General features: G+C 40.2%; 1 protein-coding gene across 1 annotated transcript in view; it reads right to left on the bottom strand.

Annotated features, from left to right (window-relative positions):
• The window catches only part of dpydb (dihydropyrimidine dehydrogenase b), a 129,835-nt gene that overhangs the window by 58,257 nt on the left and 46,475 nt on the right, over nucleotides 1-25,103 (bottom strand). Inside the window, exons 6-11 of the mRNA XM_014139686.2 lie at nucleotides 19,556-19,752; nucleotides 18,975-19,056; nucleotides 17,698-17,785; nucleotides 8,125-8,232; nucleotides 7,609-7,778; nucleotides 1,048-1,258 (exon numbers count right to left, since the gene is read on the bottom strand). Of these exons, the coding sequence (XP_013995161.2) occupies nucleotides 1,048-1,258; nucleotides 7,609-7,778; nucleotides 8,125-8,232; nucleotides 17,698-17,785; nucleotides 18,975-19,056; nucleotides 19,556-19,752 (856 nt within the window). The remainder of the gene's footprint in view (nucleotides 1-1,047; nucleotides 1,259-7,608; nucleotides 7,779-8,124; nucleotides 8,233-17,697; nucleotides 17,786-18,974; nucleotides 19,057-19,555; nucleotides 19,753-25,103) is intronic.

The raw sequence follows: 25,103 nt of genomic DNA, 5'->3' as shown, positions 1-25,103 counted from the left end.
ATTCAACAACCAATCATCTATGTAAGTATTAATAGAGTATGCGAGTGTCACATATTGTCAAGCGAAAGGTCTAAAACATCCTAATAGCTGCCTCCTGTTTAGGCTAATATTTGGTTGTCCGTAGACTAGGTTCAATCACCCAGAAGGTCTGGATGATCTCAACAACAAACACAATAATCAACACGATCCTCTCATTTCCAGCTTATGGGTTGTAATCAGCCCTCCTCCCTCTGTGGGTGATTCGTATCACACACCCTGCTGAAATCTACAATCTGCATAAGTACAGATAAGTGGAGCCGCAGAGAGGCAGAGATCTCAAACTCAATTCCTGAAAGGGCTGGTGTTTGTTTTTGTTCCAGCCCAGCACTAACACATCTGATTCAGCTAATAAAGGTTTTTATTGAGGACAAATTCTTTGTTTATTAGTTAGGTGAAGCGTGTTAGTGCTTGGTTCTAACAAAAACATGCACACTCACTGGCCCTCCAGAAATTACATTTGATACCTCTGAATGCTCTATTTTCTATAGATTGGTGTGAAAGAAATCCCATACAAGTTTCCAGATACATGACAGGCCACCATACAGGCAAAGGGAAGTATGGAGAATGGATTCTGGGGAGAGCGATGAGTGCCCTGTCCCGGCAGGCTGTCTGCTGGGGCATTAACACTGTCGCTAATCTCTTACAAGACCTTGGCTGCCGCAGATGACAGAGATCGCTTAATGCGAGGTCAGTGTGGATTTGGATGAAATGCCTGGCAAGTTCTTGTATGGTGCGTTTAGTGTAGAGGTGTTCGGTGACTGAAAAATCTTGATTAGACCACACCTAAAGTGTAGCTGTATTTCAACGTAATGTATTGTCATGTATTTTAATGTAATGCATATTTAGGGTCTGATAATCAACATTCTGCCAGTACTCTGCCAGTTATGTAGGTATTCTGTTTTATCAGGTCAATCCTTCAACAGTCACTTCTAAGGGTACTTCAATGAAGGGGGCATGTTTGAACATTCCCCTTCTGTCAGACCTGATTCGCCTTCTATCAGACCTTACTTTGAGGGTCAGTCAGCATGGAGCCGAAGGCGCTGATGATATAATCGGCTTTGAGCCGAACGATCTGGTCCTCGTCCTCCAGCCAATCGCCGCGCTCCGTCTGCTCGGTGCGGCAGAACTGCAGGCCGGCCACTCGGCCGTTCTTCATGATGACCTCACGGGGGAACAGGAAGGGAAGGAACTCACACTTCTCCTCCTTGGCCAGCTCCATCTGAGGAAATGGAGAATATTTGTATTTATTTTTATATTGTCTTATTTCCTCCGTTTCCCCTAAGTTCCCAACTTCACAGCCTGCAGGACTTTCAAGGATGAAATGTGTTTTGAAACATGACAAAAGACGTTTAGATGTGATGTTGATGCCACATTTAATGCAGTTTAATATATCCCTGAGTCTAAGGACCCGGGGCTGGGTTTTTACTAAGCAAACATATGGAATTGTTTTAAGATGGCCATACCAAGGATCATTTAGCTTTTTGAATTTACAGACCCCTGTAGCCACATAAAAAAATACAGTACTTACTATAGAATTCTGTAGTAAACTTGTACTATACTGTTGTATGCCTCGATCGAGTAGTGCTTACTTTAGAATTTTGGGATCAATTGGACTGCTAGCTTTGTCAATGTGGTTTTGAACGTGTTGTCCTTGGCAAGCTCATGCCGGGGATTTCCAAGGTTCCAAGGTTTAGAGCTTACTATAGAATTTTGTTTTTTACTACACTCCACACTGTAGTATCCGTTGATTGATCGATTTTTATTTGACTATTTAAAGACACAATGCATTTAGAAATTTGTCGAGAATAACAAAAAGTTTAATGCATTTCCATTGTGGTCCTACTATAGTTCTAACATCCAACAAGTTACAGCTAACACACATATATATAAAAAACACTATGCTATGGTCTAAATACTGTAGAATTACTATATTTCTATACTAATATTGACTAGTGTTTTTGCATCATTCACTTAGCCGTCATTCACTTCCATTTCTCCTGCAGACCTCGATCATGTCCACAAATGTACTGCAATGAATACATAGTATATAAATATAGTATTACTACAGCATTTAGACCATAATATTTTTCATGTGGCTAGGTATCCCTGAAATATAAACACATTATTTTGAAACATTGAATTTGGCCTTAGTGCTATTAGCCCATAGAAACGCATTGAATAACATGCATACATGAAAAAAACTCTCCAAAAAAATCTATAAAAGTAAAATGTTTTGAAGTGTCTGTCTATCTGAGGGATAAGAAAGCTCCGGAATGTATTTAGCTTTTACCGTGGAATGACCCGTATACCTTTGATGAGGGTATGCCATATTCACTTCCATACATTTTTGGGGGGGCCCAGTACCGGGTAACTTCATACGAGTCACGTGACAATTGTGGGGGTCGTAGAGCAAAACGGAGAATGTGTTTGTGAGAGTCATTTTTTTTCATAGAGAGGTCCTATTAGTTGGTCGTTCAAACCGTTTGAACGCTACACACAAGTTGGTACATCGGCAGTACTGACTTCAGACAAGTCCGTTGAGTCTGTGAAGCTTGTGGGGATCACAGAGCAAAAGGAAGAACAGCATTGTGTTCGTGAAAGTCTCATCTATCCATAGAGGGGTATTCATTTGTAGCCCAAACGGTTTGAACAATCTATGTTTTTATGAGATTTTGGGGACGTCTCCTGGTCTGACAAACACCGTTGTAGGTTCTGCCACTTTTCTTCACAGATGCAGAAGGCCGACAAATTGACTCAGCCCATGCCAAAAAACAGATATCTCTGAAACACTGATTTTCATGGGGATTTGTTTTATTATGCTAATTAAATTTCCGCGCGGGGGTGGACATCAACTGGAGGGGTAAGGTCAAAACCTCTGAATCGCTGAATTTGTGGATAACCCAAAACAAAGACGGACTTTATTTATAGGCTATTTATGTTCATCCAGAGCCAATTTTCACATCTTTCTCCCATTCCCCTAGCTATGGCTTTCTTTGAATTCATGATCAAACTTGAGGAATTCCGTAGAGCAGCTTAAAACCAGTCAACGACACAGGTCTAATTACTGCGTCTGCCCACAGCGATGCACAGTAGGGGGACAGACAGGCTGCTATAATGGCCATGGTTCCCCCCTGCTGCTGTTAAGCAAATGAGTTCAAAATCCTGGCCTCACGCAGTATAGCCACCTGACTGCCACCCCTGGTATAAAAACCTTGGCCGCAAAAAAAAAGTTTAACGGACAAGAATAGAGGTTAGATATCTCTGTTCTATAATAATGTATGTTACATATGTTTGAGGCCTATACAGCTATGTTAGTGCCTTCAGAAAGTATTCACACCCCTACAAATTAAAAATACATCTGAAATGTCTTGAGTCAAGTATTCAAGCCCTTTGTTATGGCAAGCTTAAATATGTTCAAGAGTAAAAATGTCACATCAGTTGCATGGATTTCAAACAGATTCAACCACAAAGACCAGGGAGGTTTTCCAATGCCTCGCAAAGCACGGCACCTATTGTTAGATGGGTAAAAAGAAAATAGCATTGAATAATATATGTTGAAGTTAATTACACTTTGGATGGTGTATCAATGCACCCAGTCAATTCAAAGATACAGGTGTCCTTCGTTGCCGGAGAGGAAGGAAACAGCTCAGGGATTTCACCATGAGGCCAATGGTGACTTTAAAACAGAGTTTAATGGCTCTAATAGGAGAAAGTCGTGGATGAATCAACAACATTGTAGTTACTCCATAATACTAATCTAATTGACAGAGTGAAAAGAAGGAAGCTTGTACCGAATACAAAATATTACACAACATGCATCCTGTTTGCAACAAGGCATCCTGTTTGCAACAACATTAGTACTGCAAAAATTGTGGCAACGCAATTAACTTTTTTGTCATGAACACAAAGTTATGTTTGGGGTAAATCAAATACAACACATTACTGAGTACCCCATTCCATATTTTCAAGCACAGTTTTAGCTGCATCATGTTATGGGTATGCTTGTAATCGTTAAGGACTGGGGAGTTTTTCAGGATAAAAAAGAAATGGAACTAAGCACAGGCTTAGAGGAAAACCTGGTTCAGTCTGCTTTCCACCAGACAATGGGAGATGAATTCACCTTTCAGCAGGACAATAACCTAGAACACAAGGCCAAATCTGTACGAGTTGCTTACCAAGAAGACAGTGAATGTTCCTGAGTTACAGTTTTGACTTAAATCTGCTTTAAAATCTATGTCAAGATCTGAAAATGTTTGTCTAGTAATGATCAACAGTCAATTTGACACAGCCTGAAGAATTTTGAAAAGAATACTGGGCAAATGTTGCACAATCCAGGTGTGGAAAGCTCTTAGGCCCCGATTCCGACCTGAGTTAAGGGTGTGTAAATGGAACGTAATTCCCTTTTTTATGAGCTTTTCTCAATAAGTATTCTGACTTTGAACTTAAGCATGAGAATAGCATGCTATTCACCCACTATTCGTTTGAGGTGGAGTTCGTATAAATTAAGGTGTGGCAGAGGTGTGTCTACAGATACGTTGTATTCTGACCTTGACTTAAGGTCAGAGGGAACCATAAATAAGCTTGCGCGAACCAGTCAGTTCCAGTTTCCTGACAGAAATAACAACATTCTCCATGCACTGTAATTTCTAAATGAATAAGAGCTATTGATAAGAGCTAGGTACATTTGTAATCTGTATGGAGAAGGGGATTGTAAATACACATAGCAATTGTTTTAGATAATTTTTCTTTAAGATCCCTGGAGACAAATGTGACGAAAACTGAAAATCATATCAACAATGACATGAATTGTGGCCCCTTTTCCACAGTGAAACTGCATGAGAAAATCTGTTGGCCAGCAAGTGGGAGTTTTCAGTGGTTTAATTATATTTATTCAGAGCGCGCAAGGTAGCCACAACTGCAGAGCCCGTTACGGGACTGAATAAGATAAGTCTGACTACCAAATACTGAGAAGTGCGTAGGAAAAGCGTGCCTAGGAAAGGCATAAATTCCTAAGTCATTATGATGTATTGTATGTAGACGGGTGAGGGGAAAAAATCCATTGAATCCATTTTGAATTCAGGCTGTAACACAACAAAATGTGTATTAAGTCAAGAGATACAAATACTTTCTGAAGGCACTGTATGTACCGTATGTTTGAAACTCACTTTAAATGACCTAACTTTCTTAGTATCGTTATTTTTATTATGTTCTTTCTGTTTCCATGGTATCAAGGCTACTGATGTCACAACCGGCTGTGATTGGGAGTCCCATAGGGCAGCGCACAATTGGCCCATCGTCGTCCGGGTTTGACCGGGGTAGGACGTCATTGTAAATGAGAATTTGTTCTTAACTGACTTGCCTAGATAAATAAATGTTACAGTGCCTTAAGAAAGTATTCGGCCCCCTTGAACTTTTCGACCTTTTGCCACATTTCAGGCTTCAAACATAAAGATATAAAACTGTAATTTTTTGTGAAGAATCCACAACAAGTGGGACACAATCATGAAGTGGAACGAAATTTATTGGATATTTCAAACTTTTTTAACAAATAAAAAACTGAAAAATTGGGCGTGCAAAATTATTCAGCCCCTTTACTTTCAGTGCAGCAAACTCTCCAGAAGTTCAGTGAGGATCTCTGAATGATCCAATGTTGACCTAAATGACTAATGATGATAAATAGAATCCACCTGTGTGTAATCAAGTCTCCGTATAAATGCACCTGCTCTGTTGATAGTCTCAGTGGTCCGTTTAAAGCGCAGAGAGCATCATGAAGAACAAGGAACACACCAGGCAGGTCCGAGATACTGTTGTGGAGAAGTTTAAAGCCGGATTTGGATACAAACATATTTCCCAAGCCTTAAACATCCCAAGGAGCACTGTGCAAGCGATAATATTGAAATGGAAGGAGTATCAGACCACTGCAAATCTACGAAGACCCGGCCGTCCCTCTAAACTTTCAGCTCATACAAGGAGAAGACTGATCAGAGATGCAGCCAAGAGGCCCATGATCACTCTGGATGAACTGCAGAGATCTACAGCTGAGGTGGGAGACTCTGTCCATAGGACAACAATCAGTCGTACACTGCACAAATCTGGCCTTTATGGAAGAGTGGCAAGAAGAAAGCCATTTCTTAAAGATATCCATAAAAAGTGTCGTTTAAAGTTTGCCACTAGCCACCTGGGAGACACACCAAACATGTGGAAGAAGGTGCTCTGGTCAGATGAAACCAAAATCAAACTTTTTGGCAACAATACAAAACGTTATGTTTGGCGTAAAAGCAACACAGCTCATCACCCTGAACACACCATCCCCACTGTCAAACATGGTGGTGGCAGCATCATGGTTTGGGCCTGCTTTTCTTCAGCAGGGGCAGGGAAGATGGTTAAAATTGATGGGAAGATGGATGGAGCCAAATACAGGACCATTCTGGAAGAAAACCCGATGGAGTCTGCAAAAGACCTGAGACTGGGACGGAGATTTGTCTTCCAACAAGACAATGATCCAAAACATAAAGCAAAATCTACAATGGAATGGTTCACAAATTAACATATCCAGGTGTTAGAATGGCCAAGTCAAAGTCCAGACCTGAATCCAATCGAGAATCTGTGGAAAGAACTGAAAACTGCTGTTCACAAACGCTCTCCATCCAACCTCACTGAGCTCGAGCTGTTTTGCAAGGAGGAATGGGCAAAAATGTCAGTCTCTCGATGTGCAAAACTGATAGAGACATACCCCAAGCGACTTACAGCTGTAATCGCAGCAAATGGTTGCGCTACAAAGTATTAACTTAAGGGGGCTGAATAACTTTGCACGGCCAATTTTTCAGTTTTTTATTTGTTAAAAAAGTTTGAAATATCCAATAAATTTCGTTCCACTTCATAATTGTGTCCCACTTGTTGTTGATTTTTCACAAAAAATTACAGTTTTATATCTTTATGTTTGAAGCCTGAAATGTGGCAAAAGGTCAAAAGGTTCAAGGGGGCCGAATACTTTCGCAAGGCACTGTAAATAAAACAATTTTTTAAAATGTGATTGTTCAGAACGATAAGTCTTCAAAAAATATATTATAATTTTGTGGGAAAATTCCAGTTTCATAATCCACTCAAGTTGTTTTTTTCTTTTTCTTTCAATTAAACAAAGACATTTGTACAGTGGAATAAGTTGAATTACTTTTTCAGACTTTTTCCCAGATAAGACAAAGGACAATGTGAATGGCCATGAGCTAATATAAAGGCAAGACTAAAGCCACCATAAGCTTCCTAGCACTATACAACAATCAGAAATAGTTTTGTGAGTAATTGAGCATGGTCAGGTTCTAGGTGTATGCTTTTAGGGACATATTCTAACTTTAGACCAGCATGTATAACTCTACTGCATAATTCATGCACTGAAATCAAATGGAGAATTTTGGCTAAAATAAATCTCAAGTTATAATGCTGCCCAGGGCCTGTTTTCAAAAAGCATCTCAGAGTAGGTGGTCACAATCAATACTGTGGTCAAAAGAGCATGGGTCAGAAACAACTAAACAACTAAAGCCAGGGTCTGAGAAGCTCTAGCTTCATATCCACCTCTTCGGGGACAGCACGGATGTTAGTGAAGCCCTTCCTGAAGACCACAAAGACCCGGCGGGCACCGCAGCGCAGGGCAGAGGTGGCACAGTCGAACGCCGTGTCACCGGCACCTAGGACAATGACCACGCCACGGAGCTCGGGCAGTTGAGACTTACAACTGCACATGCCTGAGGGAGAGAGAGTGGGGGAGGACGTGGGAGAGAAAACAGAGCGAGACAGAGACCGTGAGACGGACAGAGGGAGGTTGGAGAGAGGAAAGAGAGAGCAATAAAACCAGGTAGCTTTTTTACCCTGCTCTTACATTTCAAAAGCCAAACATGTTTTCATATCAGTAGTACTATACATCAGAGTTGTGCTTGCGTTTGCTGTCTGAACATGTATTATTCCTGAACTGACTGTGCCATTTTTGATTGTCAGAAAAGCATCTGATTTCATACGGTACAAAATGACAAGTGTACCTAATTCTGTGTGACTATGAAAGTCCCTTTCTTTATCATTTCCTTTATAATGTACCGGCTTTACTGGCCTTGGCCACCAGTGGCAGGAAGTCCTTGGATGTGTAGAATCCCTGGTCCACTGTTAACCCCTGGAAGATCTTAGCCTTGTTTGCCTGGGGCAGACCTGTTCCAAACAAAAACTCATCATTAACTAGCTAGTTAACATAGCAGACATATCCATCCATCCCTGAACCCAACCATTTCCAAAGTTCAGTCATTGTTGATGACCTTTTCCCCCCACCATTAATACTGAACTCCTGGATTAAATGGTGCAAAATTGGATTTCAACAGATCAAGACAATGTAGTGAGGGAAAAACATTTGTCAATATTGTACTGAATCTATGTGTTCAATGCGACTTTCATAAGCCCCTTCATTATGAGATGAGGACAGTAATAGTCAAACTCATGTGCTCATAAAACCCACCATTTGAATCAATAAATTATTCCAGTGAGAGAAGTGGACCAGTAAATCAGAATTACAGACTAATAATCTCTTGATTAATCATTTTCATGATGTAGGGATAAAATCATTGTAAAATATACAATGGTATTCTCTAGTACCTTATGATTGAGCAAATGAGAGCCAATAACGGCCCACTTATGAACTGGAGCAATAAGTAGGGAGTACTGTTATCCTATAGTCCTCAAACGACATAGCTATAATATCCACTGAATGTCCAAAACATTACAAACACCTTCCAAATACTGAGTTGTCGCCAATGCTTCACACAGTTGTGTCAAGTTGTCTGGATGTCCGTTGGGTGGTGGACTATTCTTAATACACCATGGAATACTCATTACTGTTCTGTCATTACATTTCAGACAGAGTGCATTCTGGACGGTTGCCATGGTCAATCGTCAGTGTACAGTGTAAATGATTGCAAAAACGTGAATGGTATTTTTACTTGACTGCTAGAATACATTACCTCTAAGAAGTTTATAATCAAAGACATGTTCAATCAAATTTGGTCCAATTTTCCCTTTTAATATTTTTTTTGTTTACATACAATATGAATAGCTTATAGATAAAGAGGTGTTGTGTTAATTGTATTGACTGTGCCAATTACTGGTTGATGAGTAGTGATGAATAGTGATGAACGGTGATTGATGGGCTGTGAGTGATAGTACATCAATGCTTGAAGGTCAATCTGGATGATTACCTTAGAACCCAGAGTCACTTGGTACCGCTGACTGCATGTGTTTGCTGTCATTTACAATGTCAAAGGTCACTAAGAACCAATCCGATCTCTTTATGTACATCTTCTTGTTCAATTTATTTCTTCAAATCAAATAGGAAGACTGGATAACCATGAGGGTATATTTCTGTGAGTGTTTTTTTATGTTATCTATCAATGCTGCAAATGTTTCCTTTCCTTCATCCTCTATTCATTACTTGACCTAAACAATCCAAAATGTTAACCCCCAACACCCTTTTATGTTGCAATTAAATTCCATGCAGTAATCTTTTTGTACAAAATAATCTGCAGTTTAAATGTAAAGACCTTGCCTGGGGTTTCAGTTATAAGGAACGAATATTAATTATGTTAAATATCGTAGTTTATTCAAAGAAAGACAACCTGAGATTCACCTCATTCAGAACACAAGCGTTAGAAAGAAGGCATAATTCTGGAAATGTTTTTTATCAAATAAAGTATTTCTAAAACTACAAAGGATGACGTTTGTCCTTCAGATAAATAACTGTATACAAAGCAAACTGGATTTTAGTAGTTTCTGTTGCTGCAAAGGCTTTTTCCTGACAAAGAACTTAATTACCCCCTGGTTAACTCTGAATGCTTTAACACACATACGGTATATCACTTATCAAACAGAGACAACAGTCTCCGTAACAACATCTGTCCAAGTGATATTTCTTCACCTTCTTTGGTATAGCATCTTCTTCAAGGTACTTGGTAACACTTTTTCTACGAGCAGCTCATTAGACGATGTTACCAACACAAGCGTTAGTGTATAAAACAAGCTCGGTATGACAGGAAGTGGAACTCTAAGAGTGTTACATGTCTATATACTTTTCAATAAAAGAACAGTAATTAAAATACATAACCGTATCTAGTATGTAAACTACCTACCTACTGTACTAGAGAACATAACACAAATGTGCCACTGCTAACTGTGCTTAGGACAGAGAGATCCTCCAGCAGAGTAACAGCATGTTCACCCTCCTCTGTGGCAACACTGACAGATGCTCCATGCTCACTCAGTTGGTTTTATACACCAGGGTGTCCATTTGTATTCTGTGCCAAGATAAATAAAATAAAAAATAAGAAAAATGCTAAGAAGGGAATGACAAAGTGTACTTTAACAATAACACCACTGCTGGTGACATCTACTTCATAAGTAATGCCATCTCATTTTTCAGGTGTGTGCATCCCATTTGACTGGGGAAAGGTGCTTTGGCTCCAGAGTCGGGCGGAGAGACGCTGAAGTGAAGGGAGGTAATGCCTCTGAGGGTCGTACATCATCGCCTTTCAAGTGGCTTCTCGCTCACTCTGAATATCTCGCCCTCTTTGTCTCTGTCTCTCAGTGCTTGGCTCTGCTTGGCCAGCCCTCGTTTATCACGAACTATCGCCCACTGTGGCTTTGGCTGACGGTGGGAAACAGCAAAGAGAGTTGTGATACTACTGTAACGTTACTGTAATTTCTCTGTAGTTTTGTCAGGTTAGGTACTCATGAGTATTGGGCGAGTCACTGGCCTTGTGTGAACAGCTACTATGTACTGTATATTTTGTTACGCTAAAAAACAACTCATTTTATGCTATGGGCTAAGTTTAGTAAGGCTATACGGTAAGCATAACGTCTGTTCATAACCAAAATCTTTGGCCATTTTTTGACTATTTTTGTGGTGCACAGTAACAACAAAAATATTTGTCAAAAACAGCAGCCCCTCCATAGCTGCTCGAAACCTGTTCAATGGACTTTATTTGTTTTACACCAAAGGCTCTTTTTCTTAATTTGAAGTCCTTAATGCACCTCTTTCATACTATTCCAGCCACAGCACATCAGTGTACTTCCTTTGAACCTCGCTGTTGAGAAGAGCTCCCATCAAAAGCTTGTTTTATGGAAAATGACATTGGTTCGTACAAAGTAATATTGTGTGCATTGCAGAATTTGAAGTCTACACAATCTGCCTGGCTTTATGCCTTTGAAGCAAGCCATTTTTGAAAAAGCACCATCTGAAAAAGGATCTTGGGCTTTGAACAATTGGAACAAGAGAGCGACTCACACAAAGATTCCACTGCTATAACCACCATCAGGACCATCAGCAACACAACAGCAGTGATAGGTAAAACACTGTACGTGTTAGCCAGCGCACTTAACTGCCAGAGAAATAACCCTTGCTCTTCAACCTGCTCTAACATTCTGAACAGTGGGAAACATTTGCATGTCAATCTCAGCAGGGGTTTTGACGTTTAGAATAAAAAACAGAACTGGTAAAAAAAATTCACAGAAACAAGACTCTTTCATTTTCTTTCTGAATTCCAATTTCTTCACGTTCTGCCAAGAGAGAAGAAAAAAGAGAAATCCCTGAATAGTTGAAAGGTAACTCTATGCTCTAATTACCAAGCCACGCACCAAAAGGTTCCAAACATAATAAATACTGTGCAGCTTCTTTTCATTACAATAAAGGAAAGGCACACACACCGCATAGCTAGGCCTCCCACCAGGGTTATTTGAATTTCCTAAAATCAAATCAATATAGGCATGGCAGGGTGTATTCTCTTACATCTCTAAATATAGAATTTCATTTGAAACCAAATTACTTCAGTCTAGCATCTCCCTTCACTTGTGTGAGTAAGAACAAGGTCTTCCATGAGTTAAGGAGCCATACTGTTAACTATGGTCACCAGACTGTGCAGAGGAAGAGAAGGAAAGTGACAGCGGCAACAGGAGACTATATAGAAGTGAGAATGAAGCCCCTTGTTATACTGTCTTCTTACGACAATGAGAGAGACAAAAAGAAAGGAGAGAAAAACTAATGAGGCAGATAACAGAGGTGTGGACTGGAGTCACATGACTAGGGACTCAAGTCACATGACTTGGGGCTCGAGTCACATGACTTGAGACTCGAGCCACATGTCTTGGGACTCGAGTCACATGTCTTGGGACTCGAGTCACATGACTTGGACTCGAGTCACATGACTTGGACTCGAGTTACAAATTTAATGACTTGAGACTCGACTTGACAGAAAATAAAATAACTTGAGACTTGACTTGGGCTTGAAGCCTCAATATACTGGACTCAATTGTGACTTGAAATTGATGACTTGAAATGATCTAGCCAGGTTTTACAACACAGTCTCTGTGGATTACTCTCCACGCAGCCATAGACAGTAGCCACAGCATCGCACCTGAAAAAAAAATATATATTTGTGAGGAAGACAGGGGCTATCCAGTTGGCAATGAGCACTCCTGTAGGCAAGCGGCCCTCCAAAGTGATAGCGCGTGGTGCTGGTTTACATCCGTCTTCTGCAACCTCCACAGCATACAGATAGGGTAGGCATATTATCCTGCTTACTCTGGACTCCAGAGAAGTGACATGATATCACTAGTTGATATTGGCTGCTAACATGAATGACTTTCATCTTAAAATGCAGGTGTAAAACGCAGTTTATTTCTGTGTCTTGCGTTTTAAAATGCATCACCGTTTATGGCTGTAATCAGGGCCGTAGCCAGGGTCTAAGTCCCATTCAATACATTTTAAGAAAGTACAAGCTAATTTACTGCATTTCTATACAATTTAAAAAACTCTAAAATGCTATTTGGAGGACAGCAAAAAATGACCCCAACCATTATCACAATGGTTGCTGTAGTTTCATTACCTCAGTTGATCCACAAACACATAGCCTATAAGCTATAGAATTAGCCGCTACACATTAACTCATTCAAAACAATAATTTAATACATACAGATGGTTCTGTTAGCAGAAAAAGTATTTAAATAACAAAAGGTAAACAAATATCTTTGCTTTACAGAACTTTTTGTTGTTGCAGTTTTACAGCTAAGTTCATGCAATTATACACATTTTACCATGGGATGGGAAAAAATGAGTGTTCTCTCTTAGAGTTCCACTTCCTGTCATACATAGCTTGTTTTGTATACTAACGTTTGTGGTGGTAACACTGTCTATTGAGTGAGAGTGACTAAAACAAATCAATGGGCGGACCCCGTGAGGTTAGGGCCCCTGGGCACGTGCCCTGCGTGTCTGGTCGGTAGTTCGGCCATGATTACTACGTTTAGATAATTAAACTAACTAGACTAATAACAATCAACAAAAAATGACTGACATGGGCTAACTGAGTGACTCAGTGAGTGACATATACATAACAAGAGGAAAACTGTTGATTCACAACTAAGTTTTGAAATTGCACATTGTATATTCTACTATTCTAACTTTCAACAGTAAATTGAGACCCCGACTGAGTTCCTAAAATTACCAGACCTCAGTGTCCTCACATGCAGCTGCGGCTTTGGCTGTAATGACAAGCTACATTTAAGCAGCGATTGCACGTGTTTGCGCTAGTGCATGTGTGTGCGCGGGTTGTCGCCAGCTTTGAACCACTCCTTTTTAGGGGTCGCAGGTCAAAAGGTTTGAGAACCACTGAGCTAGTGACCATATTGCTGATTTGCTGTACAGCTATATAATCGGGATGCAGCACAAACATCAAATTGTAGAGAGAGAGAACTGCCATAACTAAACATGCAGCTCCAGAAATTGTGGGTGATCAAGAATATTTACTGTTTACTTTGTAAGCTCACCAGCAATGTGGCATCACACAACAATTACTAGCATTGGCCTACTGGTCTGTTGGTATGAAACTGGTTAAAATGTATAATTTACTTATGAAGCTTGCATTTGAAATTTGTTGTTGAAATGTATTATTACATAATTAAAATATTGTTGTAGACAAAATAATGTAAAGGGCAGTCTGGTAGCGTCAATAAATAGACAAATATTTGTAGTTGAACAAGTCATTGCATGTATAGATTATTATTATTTCTTTACTTGACTTCAAAAAACTTGTGACTCGACCTGACTTGCTCTTAGAATGCATGACTTGGACTTGACTAGAGATTTGACCCATTCTACTTGGGAATCAACTTGAGACTTGGACCTTGTGACTTGAATAATAGGGACTTGGTCTGGCAGATAAATCTATGAAGTAGACAAAGACAGAAAGATAGAGCACTACAACTGTGGGTTTCACTACAGCATTTCATTTACTACAGTAAGTACTGTGCAGTAAGTAGCTCTGTCTCACTTTAGTCCCATTGAAACCCAAATGGAACAGACAGAAACGTCAGTCTGGTGAAATGGGAAAGGTAGTGTTAAGAGGATCACTCCCTCTCTCTCAGACAGACCCTTCATCATGATTGCAGAGGGGCACCGTGGCACAGTGCGTGACTTATGTAGCTGGCATACTGGAGATTTTAAGAGCTTCCGGTGCCATCAGTGTATTATCAAGTCAATCAACCTCCTGTACATATATAGTGCCTTCAGGAAGTATTCACACCCCTTGACATTTTCCACATTTTGTTTAGTTACAGCCTGAATTTAAAATGAACAAACATTTAAAGTGGATTTATGTATTTCGAAAAAAAAATCGATTTCAGGAAAACTGAAAAGCTGAAATGTCTTCAGTCAATAAGTATTCAAACCCTTTGTATGGCAAGCCTAAATAATTTCAGGAGTAAACATTTGCTTAACGCGTCACATATGTCACAGTATGTCACAAGTAAGTTGCATGGACTCACTCTGTGCGCAATATTAGTGATTAACATGATTTTTGAATGACTACCTCATCTCTGTACCCCACAAAAACAATTATATGTAAGGTCCCTCAGTTGACCAGTGAATTTAAAACACAGATTTAACCACAAAGACCAGGAAGGTTTTCCAATGCCTCACAAAGGACACCTATTGGTAGAAACATTAAACATTGAATATCCCTTTGAGCATGGTGGAGATATTGATTACACTTTTGATGGTGTATCAATACCCCCAGTCACTACAAAGATACAGGTGTCCTTCCTAACTCATTTGCCGGAGAGGAAGGAAACCGCTCATGGATTTCGTCATGTCCAATGGTGACTTTAAAACAGCAACCACAGCTAATGAAGTCACTGAAACCCTTAACAAAGAGATATAGTCTGTTTTGGAATGGGTGGCCAGTAATAAACTGGTCCTGAACAGTTTAAGAGCATTGTATTTGGTACAAATCATTCCCTAAGTCCTAGACCTCAGCTGAATCTAGTAATGAATGGTGTAGCTGTTGAACACGTTGAGGAGACTAAATTACTTATTTGATTTGATTCATTAGGATCCCCATTAGCCGACGCCAATGGTGACAGCTAGTCTTACTGGGGTCCGACATATAACGAAAAAGACATTGCAGACAAAATACTTTTCAATTTACATGCATTAACAAGACTAAAAACTGTCATGGTCAAAACATAGATTCAATGGTTGTAAAGATGGGGAGAGATCTGTCCGTAATAAAGAGATGCTCTATTTTGTTGACACCCCACTCCACAAAGCAAGTCCTGCAGGCTCTAGTTTTATCTTATCTTGATTATTGTCTAGTCATGTGGTCAAGTGCTGCAAAGAAAGACCTAGTTAAACTGCAGCTGGCACAGAACAGAGTGGCATCGTCATTGTAATAAGAGGACCAATACTAATGCTATGCATGCGAGTCTCTCTTGGCTAAGAGTTGCGGAAAGATAATATGCGGAAACAGTTCTTGTTTTTATAAGAAACATTAATGTGTTGGAAATTCCAAATAGTTTGTATAGTCAACTTACACACAGCACGGACACATACACTTCCCCCACCAGACATGCCACCAGGGCTCTTTTCACAGTCCCCAGGTCCAGAACATATTCAAGGAAACGTACAGTATTATACAGAGCCATGAAACTCCCTTCCATCTTAAATAGCGCAAGTGAACAGCAAACCTGGTTTCAAAAAACAAATAAATCAACACCTCACGGCACAAAGCCTCTCCCCCATGTGACCTACTTGTTGTGTGTATGTACTGACATGTATGTGGAACTGATCAAATTCCATCATCAAATCAAATTGTATTTGTGACATGCTCCGAGTACAACAGGTGTAGACCTTACCGTGAACGTACAAGCGCTTAACTAACAATGCAGTTTTAAGAAAATAAAGTAGAGAAAATATTTACTGACTAAAGTTAAAAAAGTAACACAATAAAATACCAATAACGAGGCTATATACATGGGGTACCAGTACTAAGTCAATGTACTTGTAAGATAGTGGTAAAGTGAAAGATGCGCACACACACACGCACACACACACACACACACACACACACACACACACTACATCTTAATGTTTTAAAAGTATGTAAATTACTAAGTATTTTGTCTATAATGTATTTTTCCTTATGTGTCGGACCCCAGTAAGACTAGCTGTTGCCATTGGCGTCAGCTAATGGGATCCTAATAAATCAAATCAAATCAAATCAAAGCACTTACTGAGTTTAATGGCTGTGATAGAAAACTGAGGATGGATCAACAACATTGTAGTGACTCCACAATACTAACCGAAATGACAGAGTCAATAAAAGGAAACCTGTACAGAATTAAAAATATTCCACAACATGCATCCTGTTTGCAACTAGGCACTAAAGTAATGATGCAAAGAATTGTGGCAAAGCAGTTCACTTTTTGTCCTGAATACAAAGCGTTATGTTTGGCACAAATCCAATACACCACATTACTGAGTAGCAGTTTCCATATTTTCAAGCATAGTGGTGCCTGCATCTTGTTATGGGTATGCTTGTGGAGTTTTTCAGGATAAAACATTTATGGAATGGAGCTAAGCACAGGCAAAATCCTAAAGGAAAACCTGGTTCAGTTTGCTTTCCACCAGACACTGGGAGATTAATTCACCTTTCAGCAGAATAACCTAAAATACAAGGCCAAATCTTCACTGGAGTTGCTTACCAAGAAGACAGTGAATGTTCTTGAGTGGCTGAGTTACAGTTTTGACTTAAATCTACTTGAAAATCTATGGCAAGACCTAAAAACGGTTGTGTAGCAATGATCTACAACCAATTGTACAGAGCATGAAGCATTTTTTAAAGAATAATGGGCAAATGTTGCACCATCCAGGTGTAGAAAGCTCTTAGAGACTTTCTTAGAGACCCAGAAAGACTCACAACTATAATCGCTGCCAAAGGTGATTCTACAAAGTATTGACTCAGGGGTGTGAATACTTATGTAAATGTGATATTTCTGTATTTCATTTTCAATACATTTTCAAAAATGTCTAAAAACATGTTTTCACTTTCCCATTATGGGGTATTGTGTGAAGATGGGAGCGAGAAAAATATTTAATCTATTTTGAATTCAAGCTGTAACACAACAAAATGTGGAATAAGTCAAGGGGTATGAATACTTTCTGAAGGCACTGTACATCTTAAAGTCTTTGAATTTGAGTAATTCATCCTACTCTTAAAAAAGAGAGTTGCTTTGCACAACAAGCTACACTATATCACAACATATTTTATGTAAGGTAAGAATTGATATATGCAAGTTACTGACCAATTCCAATGAAGACAGCCTGGAATCCCTCGTCTTTCAGAGAGGCCAGGCTCATCCCGTTCATACCCAGTCCCTTCTCTAGGACAACCTGAGAGGAGAAAAGTAGCACGTTAGGCATTTTAGGGATTTTGTGCATTTGACACTGTATTATTTATTAGCTGTAACTTACTTACTGTAAGTTAATAATCAGTGACATTTGTAATTACAACTAGCGTAAATAAATAAACACAACGAAATAGATGTACAAAGACAATAGGACAATGGTCGGATAGCATTAATCTGGGGTTAAGTAACTACATGGAACAGAGACAAAGGACACAGTCACAACAGCGGTCTATTTGTTTGTGTTTGTCACTGGTGTAATAGAGTGAAGTCCTTCTCATTTCCCCCACACTCTTTCTCTCAATTAAATTAATTGAGAGGCCATCGTAATGGGATTCATTTCTGGAGATAAATAAAGCCTTGAAGTAATTGTTCAGAACACAAGAAGCAATATCAATCTCCCCTCCCTCCATCCCTTCGATCGAGCCAACCTCAAGGAATGCTGTCTACCTCGCTCCCTTTTATCTCTCTTTCTTTTCCCCATGTCTCTCTTTCTTTTCTCTCTCCATCTTTCTTTTTCACCCCTTTCCCTCTCCACCTTTCTCCCTACCCCATCTCTTTCCCTCTCTCTCTCACTCGCGTCCCTTCTCCTTCTCAATCTGTCACCCCGTCAAATAAATAAACAATTAAGAATAAATCAAATGAATCACGGTCAGGTGAGCTGGATGAGTAGTATTGATTGTCCCTTTCCCAGGCCGTGGCATTCAGACAATGACCAGATGGATGCCACTCGCCGGAGGAAGTCTCTTTGTCACTTAGCTTCCCCCACCGTGGCTTCTAATTGTCTCCTTCTGCCCTGTCCCTGTTTGTTTGTTTAGGGCTTTCTATTGTCATTATTAATGTCACTGATATTTTCCTGGTGATGGGTTCATAGCTCTTGACAGTGACAGTGAGACTACCGTTTGTGAGTAAGCATTGTGTGTCTCTGGTTAGGTGAATGTGCGTGCAGTCAAGTGTGTACAAGCGATGAGGTGGGTGTAAGCAGTCAGGTGTGGTGAGGTGGTGGTGTGTGCGCACGTGCGCATTCGTGTGTGCATGTGTGCTTGCGTTCTTGCTCGTGCGTGTGTGTGCGCGTGTGCTTTCGTGTGTGCGCGCGCACATGCATTCGTATGCGCACGTGTGCTCGCTTTCATGCATGTGTGTGTGTGCGTGTGTGTGTTCCGTGTGCATATTACCTTCACCCCCAGGTCTTTCATCAGCTCAATCTCAAACTGCACCACCTCATAGGGCAGACGGAACTGAGGGATCTCTGCAGTACTGAAACAGAGGAATAGAGGAAGAAATGAACTATTATCAGTTATTAATCACTAACTATCAATCAGGTAAACAAATCATCAATACTAATAATATTTGGTCCGCTGGATAACTTATCTAAGGCTTTTGTACAAAGGTCTTATCTCTGAAATGGAATGCCACGGTGTCAAAATGGTTGAATGTAAAAGAATCACAAACAGGATTGTGCATCCATTGATCACATACTGTATAATGCGTTGAGTTAACGTAGATGCAGCATAAGGAGTTCATACTGCATTATGCGTACACAGTATTCCATCATGAATTGATATGACCAGGCATTATGTACAGTATGTCATCCTTATGGAAGTGTTATGTAAGCAACATGACTGTCGCTCCAAGTAGAGTGTATTGCAATTTCCCCCTTCAACATTGAGTGACCTCACATACAGTACAGATCGAATCACAGCTAATTCAATTCCCAAGTCTCGGCAATTAGTAATAATAAGTGCAGCCCATCCACCTCAAGCCACCGATATATTTCTGTTTCTCGAACACGGTGATGTTGTCATATCCCAGTCTGGCCAGGTAGGAGGCACAGCTGATGCTCGCCGGGCCGCAACCAATCAGAGCGATCTTGGCATGAAAGCTCTCCGGCATGTCATCTGGAGGCGGCAGGTCAGGGTTCCGCACCTGAGGAATTCCCATTTTGCTGAAAACCTGGAATGAAAAACGACGGAACGACATCTTAAGAAGAAGAAAACAAAACATTTCCAGTATCCGTTTGACAGGCCAGGAAGAAGTTCATATGGACTTGACATTTATGGTTGTCACATTGGACAAAGGTCAGAGCCCTGAGTGGGCTGGGATTTTAGTGTGAGGGGCATTCCAAAAGAAGAATTGCACATTAATATGTGACATTTGATATGAGAGGAACTGACAAGTTGAAATTGAACAAAATGATTACAGTCCATCTTTAACCCCACTGCTACTTGTTGAGATGGAGGACTGATGCTCTCGATGGTGGTTCTGTGTTGAGCCATGCTAGCCAGTCTGCAGTAGTTTACAGTATCATAACTCTATTTTCCAGGGAACCTCTGACACACTATGGCAGTTTTATTATGTAGGTACAATGATAACGGTGCATCATTTATGCGCAGCTACAGAATGTGAGCTGAATAGCCTGCATATCGGACGAGCAAAGTTGGCTAAATTACATACATGTATTTTCAGAATGTTTGGGTATTTATGGTATTTTTTTAACTCTGCAAGCATCTTTCTCCTGTACCTTTAGGGAACCTAGGTACTATAGGCGTCCAGCCAGTATCAGCATATAAGCGTCCATCTGGTACGATTTTGCTAAAAGATTAGCATCAAGGAACATGATGCCAAAGTGAATACATTGCATTCAATGGGGTGATGATTAGCCTCACACTATTGATGCCTAGAGAAAGGCATCACGGGACATGATGCGTAAGTGAATACATTACATTCAATATTTTTTAAGATAATTTTGTATGTTGTCTGTAATAAATCATAATTCACTTACATGTTATTAAATATTAAGGAAAAAAATATTCTCAGAATGCATTAGATCAAACACTGAATGGAAGGGAGCAGTCTACTGTAAGAAATCATGGCAAAAATACAAACAAAATACTTGTTGACATCTTTGAAATATAATCAAGCTAATATGAAATGGCCCATCCCAATGGGGGCTTAGGTAAAAAAAAATCTAAAATGCTTGTTTTTACAGATGACAAAAGCTCATATTCTGAGCTGCAAAATGGTATTTCATACTATGTGATTGGAGGAAGCATGGGAAGTTATTCTGCTTTAAAATGTGATAAACTTGTTAATCTCTTAGGAGACAAGTAGGAGAAAAAAGCCCTTGAAAGATTTTGTTGAGTGCTAGAGAGCTCTGCTTTGTTTACGCCCATTCAGCATCGTTCACACCCTCTTAAGCCATGGACCCACCCATCTCTTTAAGAAATCACATGTAAATGTTTTGAAAACCGTCTCCATGGTCAACCCCTCCATTATCTCAGCCAATCATAGCTAGCTAGGAAGGATCCTGTCTTTCACCCTATATAGCTCAATGTTTTCTCCTTGGCTAAACTTGTCTCATAATTTACCATTTTTTATATTTGAATCTGCTAAGCCCCGTCCCCTTTGTTACTGTTGCAACATTGGACAACATTGTCTGTTTAAGCGAAAGATAAAGTGTATTTTTGTGCATTGCATGCATCTCAATCCACCGCATCCACCTATATCGCACTTCCACATCTGCGGTGAAAGGTGACAGAGCTAGAACTGGAACTAGAGTCTTCTCGCAAAATCGTCTGCAGTGTCCGAGCAGTTTGGCCTAGGAACTGTTATGACCCCTCTATGGAATGACAATACGCCCCCGGTACAAGTTGAAAGAAAATGTCAGGAAGTATATGGAGACTGTTCAGTGCCAAAAATAAGGGGTTAAATACGTATAAAAAAAAATGTAGAATGTTTCCTGATCTTTCTTATACAGTATCTCTCAGATAAAGGACAGACACTTCCTTTTGATTTTTTTGGGGGGGGGGGACTATTTGTTGTTCCATGTAGTGAATCTGTTATTAAATGTGTTTGTATAGGCAAATAGCAGTAAGGCCCACATTTTTTTTTAACATTTGTATCAAATAATATATATATTTTTTTATACTTCAAGGGGTCTTAAAATTCTAAATCAATAGCTAAATTATCCTTGGTATGACCTTCTTAAAACAATTCCATTGTCACGTTCTGACCTGTAAGGTGTTATTTGTTAGTGTTTAGTATGGTCAGGACGTGGCAGGGGGTATTTGGTTTATATGTTTCGGGGATTGTTAGTCTATGTGTATAGACAAGGGGTGTTTGATTAGAGTGGTCTAGAGGTTTGGTATATGTTCTTCTATGTTAGGGCATTTTCTATGTTTATTCTAGTCACTCTGTTTCTATGTGCAGTTTTGTTCTTGACCTTCAATTGGAAGCAGCGGCTCCTCATTGCTTCTGATTGAAGGTCCTATAATTAGGGGTTTGTTTGCATTGTGGGTAGTTGTATTCTGTTTTGTGCTTGTCACCTGACAGAACAGTTAGTGTTGTTTTTGTTAATTGTATACGTGTTTATTTTGTTTCTCCTTCTTATATATTAAAAAGAGAAGATGAGTATACACTTCCCTGTTGCGTCTTGGTCCTCCACACACGACACACGTTACATCCATATAGCACGACCCCACACACACACACCCTAACCCTAACCTTAGCTTCAAGTCCACATTCTGACTCAACCCTCACCTAAGACTTAACTCTAACCCTAACCCTAACCCCAGCCTAAACCCTAACTCCAGTTGAATGTCCACATTCCGGCTCAACCCAAAACCTATCCTCAGCCCGAACCCTCGCTTCATCTACACATCTTCGCTCAACCCTATCTCTAACCTTAACCCTTACCCTATGGCTAGGGGGAGAGAGAGGGAGGAGAGAGAGAGGAGGGAGAGTGGGGAAGGGTGAAAGAAGTGAGAGGGAGAGAAAAATAGCATTTTATTTTACCTTTATTTAACTAGGCAAGCCAGTTAAGAACAAATTATTATTTACAATGACGGCCTTCCCCGGCCAATTGTGCACCGCCGTATGGGACTCCAGTCTCAGCCGGTTGTGATACAACCTGGAATTGAACCAGGGTGTGATAACTCTAGCACTGAAATGCAGCACCTTAGACCGCTGCGCCACTCGGGAGAGAAGAATAGCATTTTATTTTACCTTTATTTAACTAGGCAAGCCAGTTAAGAACAAATTATTATTTACAATGACGGCCTTCCCCGGCCAATTGTGCACCGCCGTATGGGACTCATGTCTCAGCCGGTTGTGATACAACCTGGAATTGAACCAGGGTGTGATAACTCTAGCACTGAAATGCAGCACCTTTGACCGCTGCGCCACTCGGGAGTAGGGGAACAGAGAATGGAGAGAGAACAGCTATATAAACCGACAGACGTGTTACGCAGCTAATAAACGTTGATTTGATTTTGTCTGTCTGAGTATTTACCCATTGCAGCTTTATCACCACCGTTTTTGCCTTCAATGCAATGTCCTGATTTATGTTAACTCCCTTTACACACATCTATGCATCAATACCTTTACTCATATATTTTTCTATTGACTTAAGCATCATGCCATGTGACTAATCACCCTCCATTGAATGCAATGTATTCACATAGGCATCATGTTCATGATATCTTTCTCTAGGCTTCCATAGTGTGATGCTAATCTCTCCCCCATTGTAAGCAATATATTCACTCAGGAGTCATGTCCGTGATGCCTTTCTCTAGGCTTCCATAGTGTGATGCTAATCTCTCCCCTACTGAATGCAATGTATTCACTTAGGAGTCATGTAACTCCAAGCCTATCTTTTTGCAAAATCATACCAGATTGATGCTTATCAATGATATCATGTTGGGGCATCCCACTGTCCCTTACTTAGCTACACTGTTGACCTGGGATGTCCTGTGACAACTACTGTGATTTGGTGCTCGTAGAAGCACTGTTTCTTCTGGCAATTGAACAGCTTGAAAAAAGATTTAGACAGGACCCGTAACAGGTATCCGTATTGGTAAACATGAATATAAACTAAACTTATACGGAGACGATCTCCGGATATACCTGACCAATATTGAAAATTCAAAGCCCCATTGCTTTTGCAAAAAATATTTTTAGAATACTGTGAAATCTCAGCATACAAAACGAACACGGAAAAAAACAATATACAGTTGAAGTCGGAAGTTTACATACACTTAGGTTAGAGTCCTTAAAACTCTTTTTCAACCACTCCACAAATTTCTTGTCAACAAACTATAGTTTTGGCAAGTCGGTAAGGACATCTACTTTGTGCATGACACAAGTAATTTTTGCAACAATTTTTTACAGACAGATTATTTCACTTATAATTCACTGTATCACAATTCCAGTGGGTCAGAAGTTGCAGAAAATGATGTCATGGCTTTAGAAGCTTCTGATAGGCTAATTGACATCATTTGAGTCAATTGGAGGTGTACCTGTGGATGTTTTTCAAGGCCTACCTTCATACTCATTATGTCTTTGCTTGACATAATGGGAAAATCAAAAGAAATCAGCCAAGACCTCAGAAAAAAAATGTAGACCCCCACAAGTGTGGTTCATCCTTGGGAGCAATTTCCAAACGCCTGAAGGTACCACGTTCATCTGTACAAACAATAGTACACAAGTATAAACACCATGGGACCACGCAGCCGTCATACCACTCAGGAAGGAGACGCGTTCTGTCTCCTAGAGATGAACGTACTTTGGTGTGAAAAGTGCAAATCAATCCCAAAACAACAGCAAAGGACCTTGTGAAGATGCTGGAGGAAACAGGCACAAAAGTATCTATATCCACAGTAAAACGAGTCCTATATCGACATAACCTGAAAGACCGCTCAGCAAGGAAGAAGCCAGTGCTCCAAAACCGCCATAAAAAAGCCAGACTACGGTTTGCAACTGCACATGGGGACAAAGATTGTACTTTTTGGAGAAATGTCCTCTGGTCTGATGAAACAAAAACAGAGCTGTTTGGCCATAATGACCATTGTTATGTTTGGAGGAAAAAGGGAGAGGCTTGCAAGCCAAAGAACACCATCCCAACAGTGAATTATGGGGGTGGCAGCATCATGTTGTGGGGGTGCTTTGCTGCAGGAGGGACTGGTGCACTTCACAAAATAGATGGCAGGAAAATTAGGTGGATATATTGAAGCAACATCTCAAGACATCAGTCAGGAAGTTAAAGCTTGGTCGCAAAGGGGTCTTCTAAATGGACAATGACACCAAGCATACTTACAAAGTTGTGGCAAAATGGCTTAAGGACAACAAAGTCAAGGTATTGGAGTGGCCATCACAAAGCCCTGACCTCAATCCCATAGAAAATACGTGGGCAGAACTGAAAAAGCTTGTGTGAGCAAGGAGTCCTACAAACCTGACTCAGTTACACCAGCTCTGTCAGGAGGAATGGGCCAAAATTCACCCAACTTATTGTGGGAAGCTTGTGGAAG

Source organism: Salmo salar, chromosome ssa14, assembly GCF_905237065.1.
Source record: "Salmo salar chromosome ssa14, Ssal_v3.1, whole genome shotgun sequence".
NCBI classification, from domain to species: Eukaryota; Metazoa; Chordata; class Actinopteri; order Salmoniformes; family Salmonidae; genus Salmo; species Salmo salar.
The sequence above is the reverse complement of the archived record's forward strand: the minus strand, read 5'-3'. Positions and strand labels throughout refer to the sequence as shown.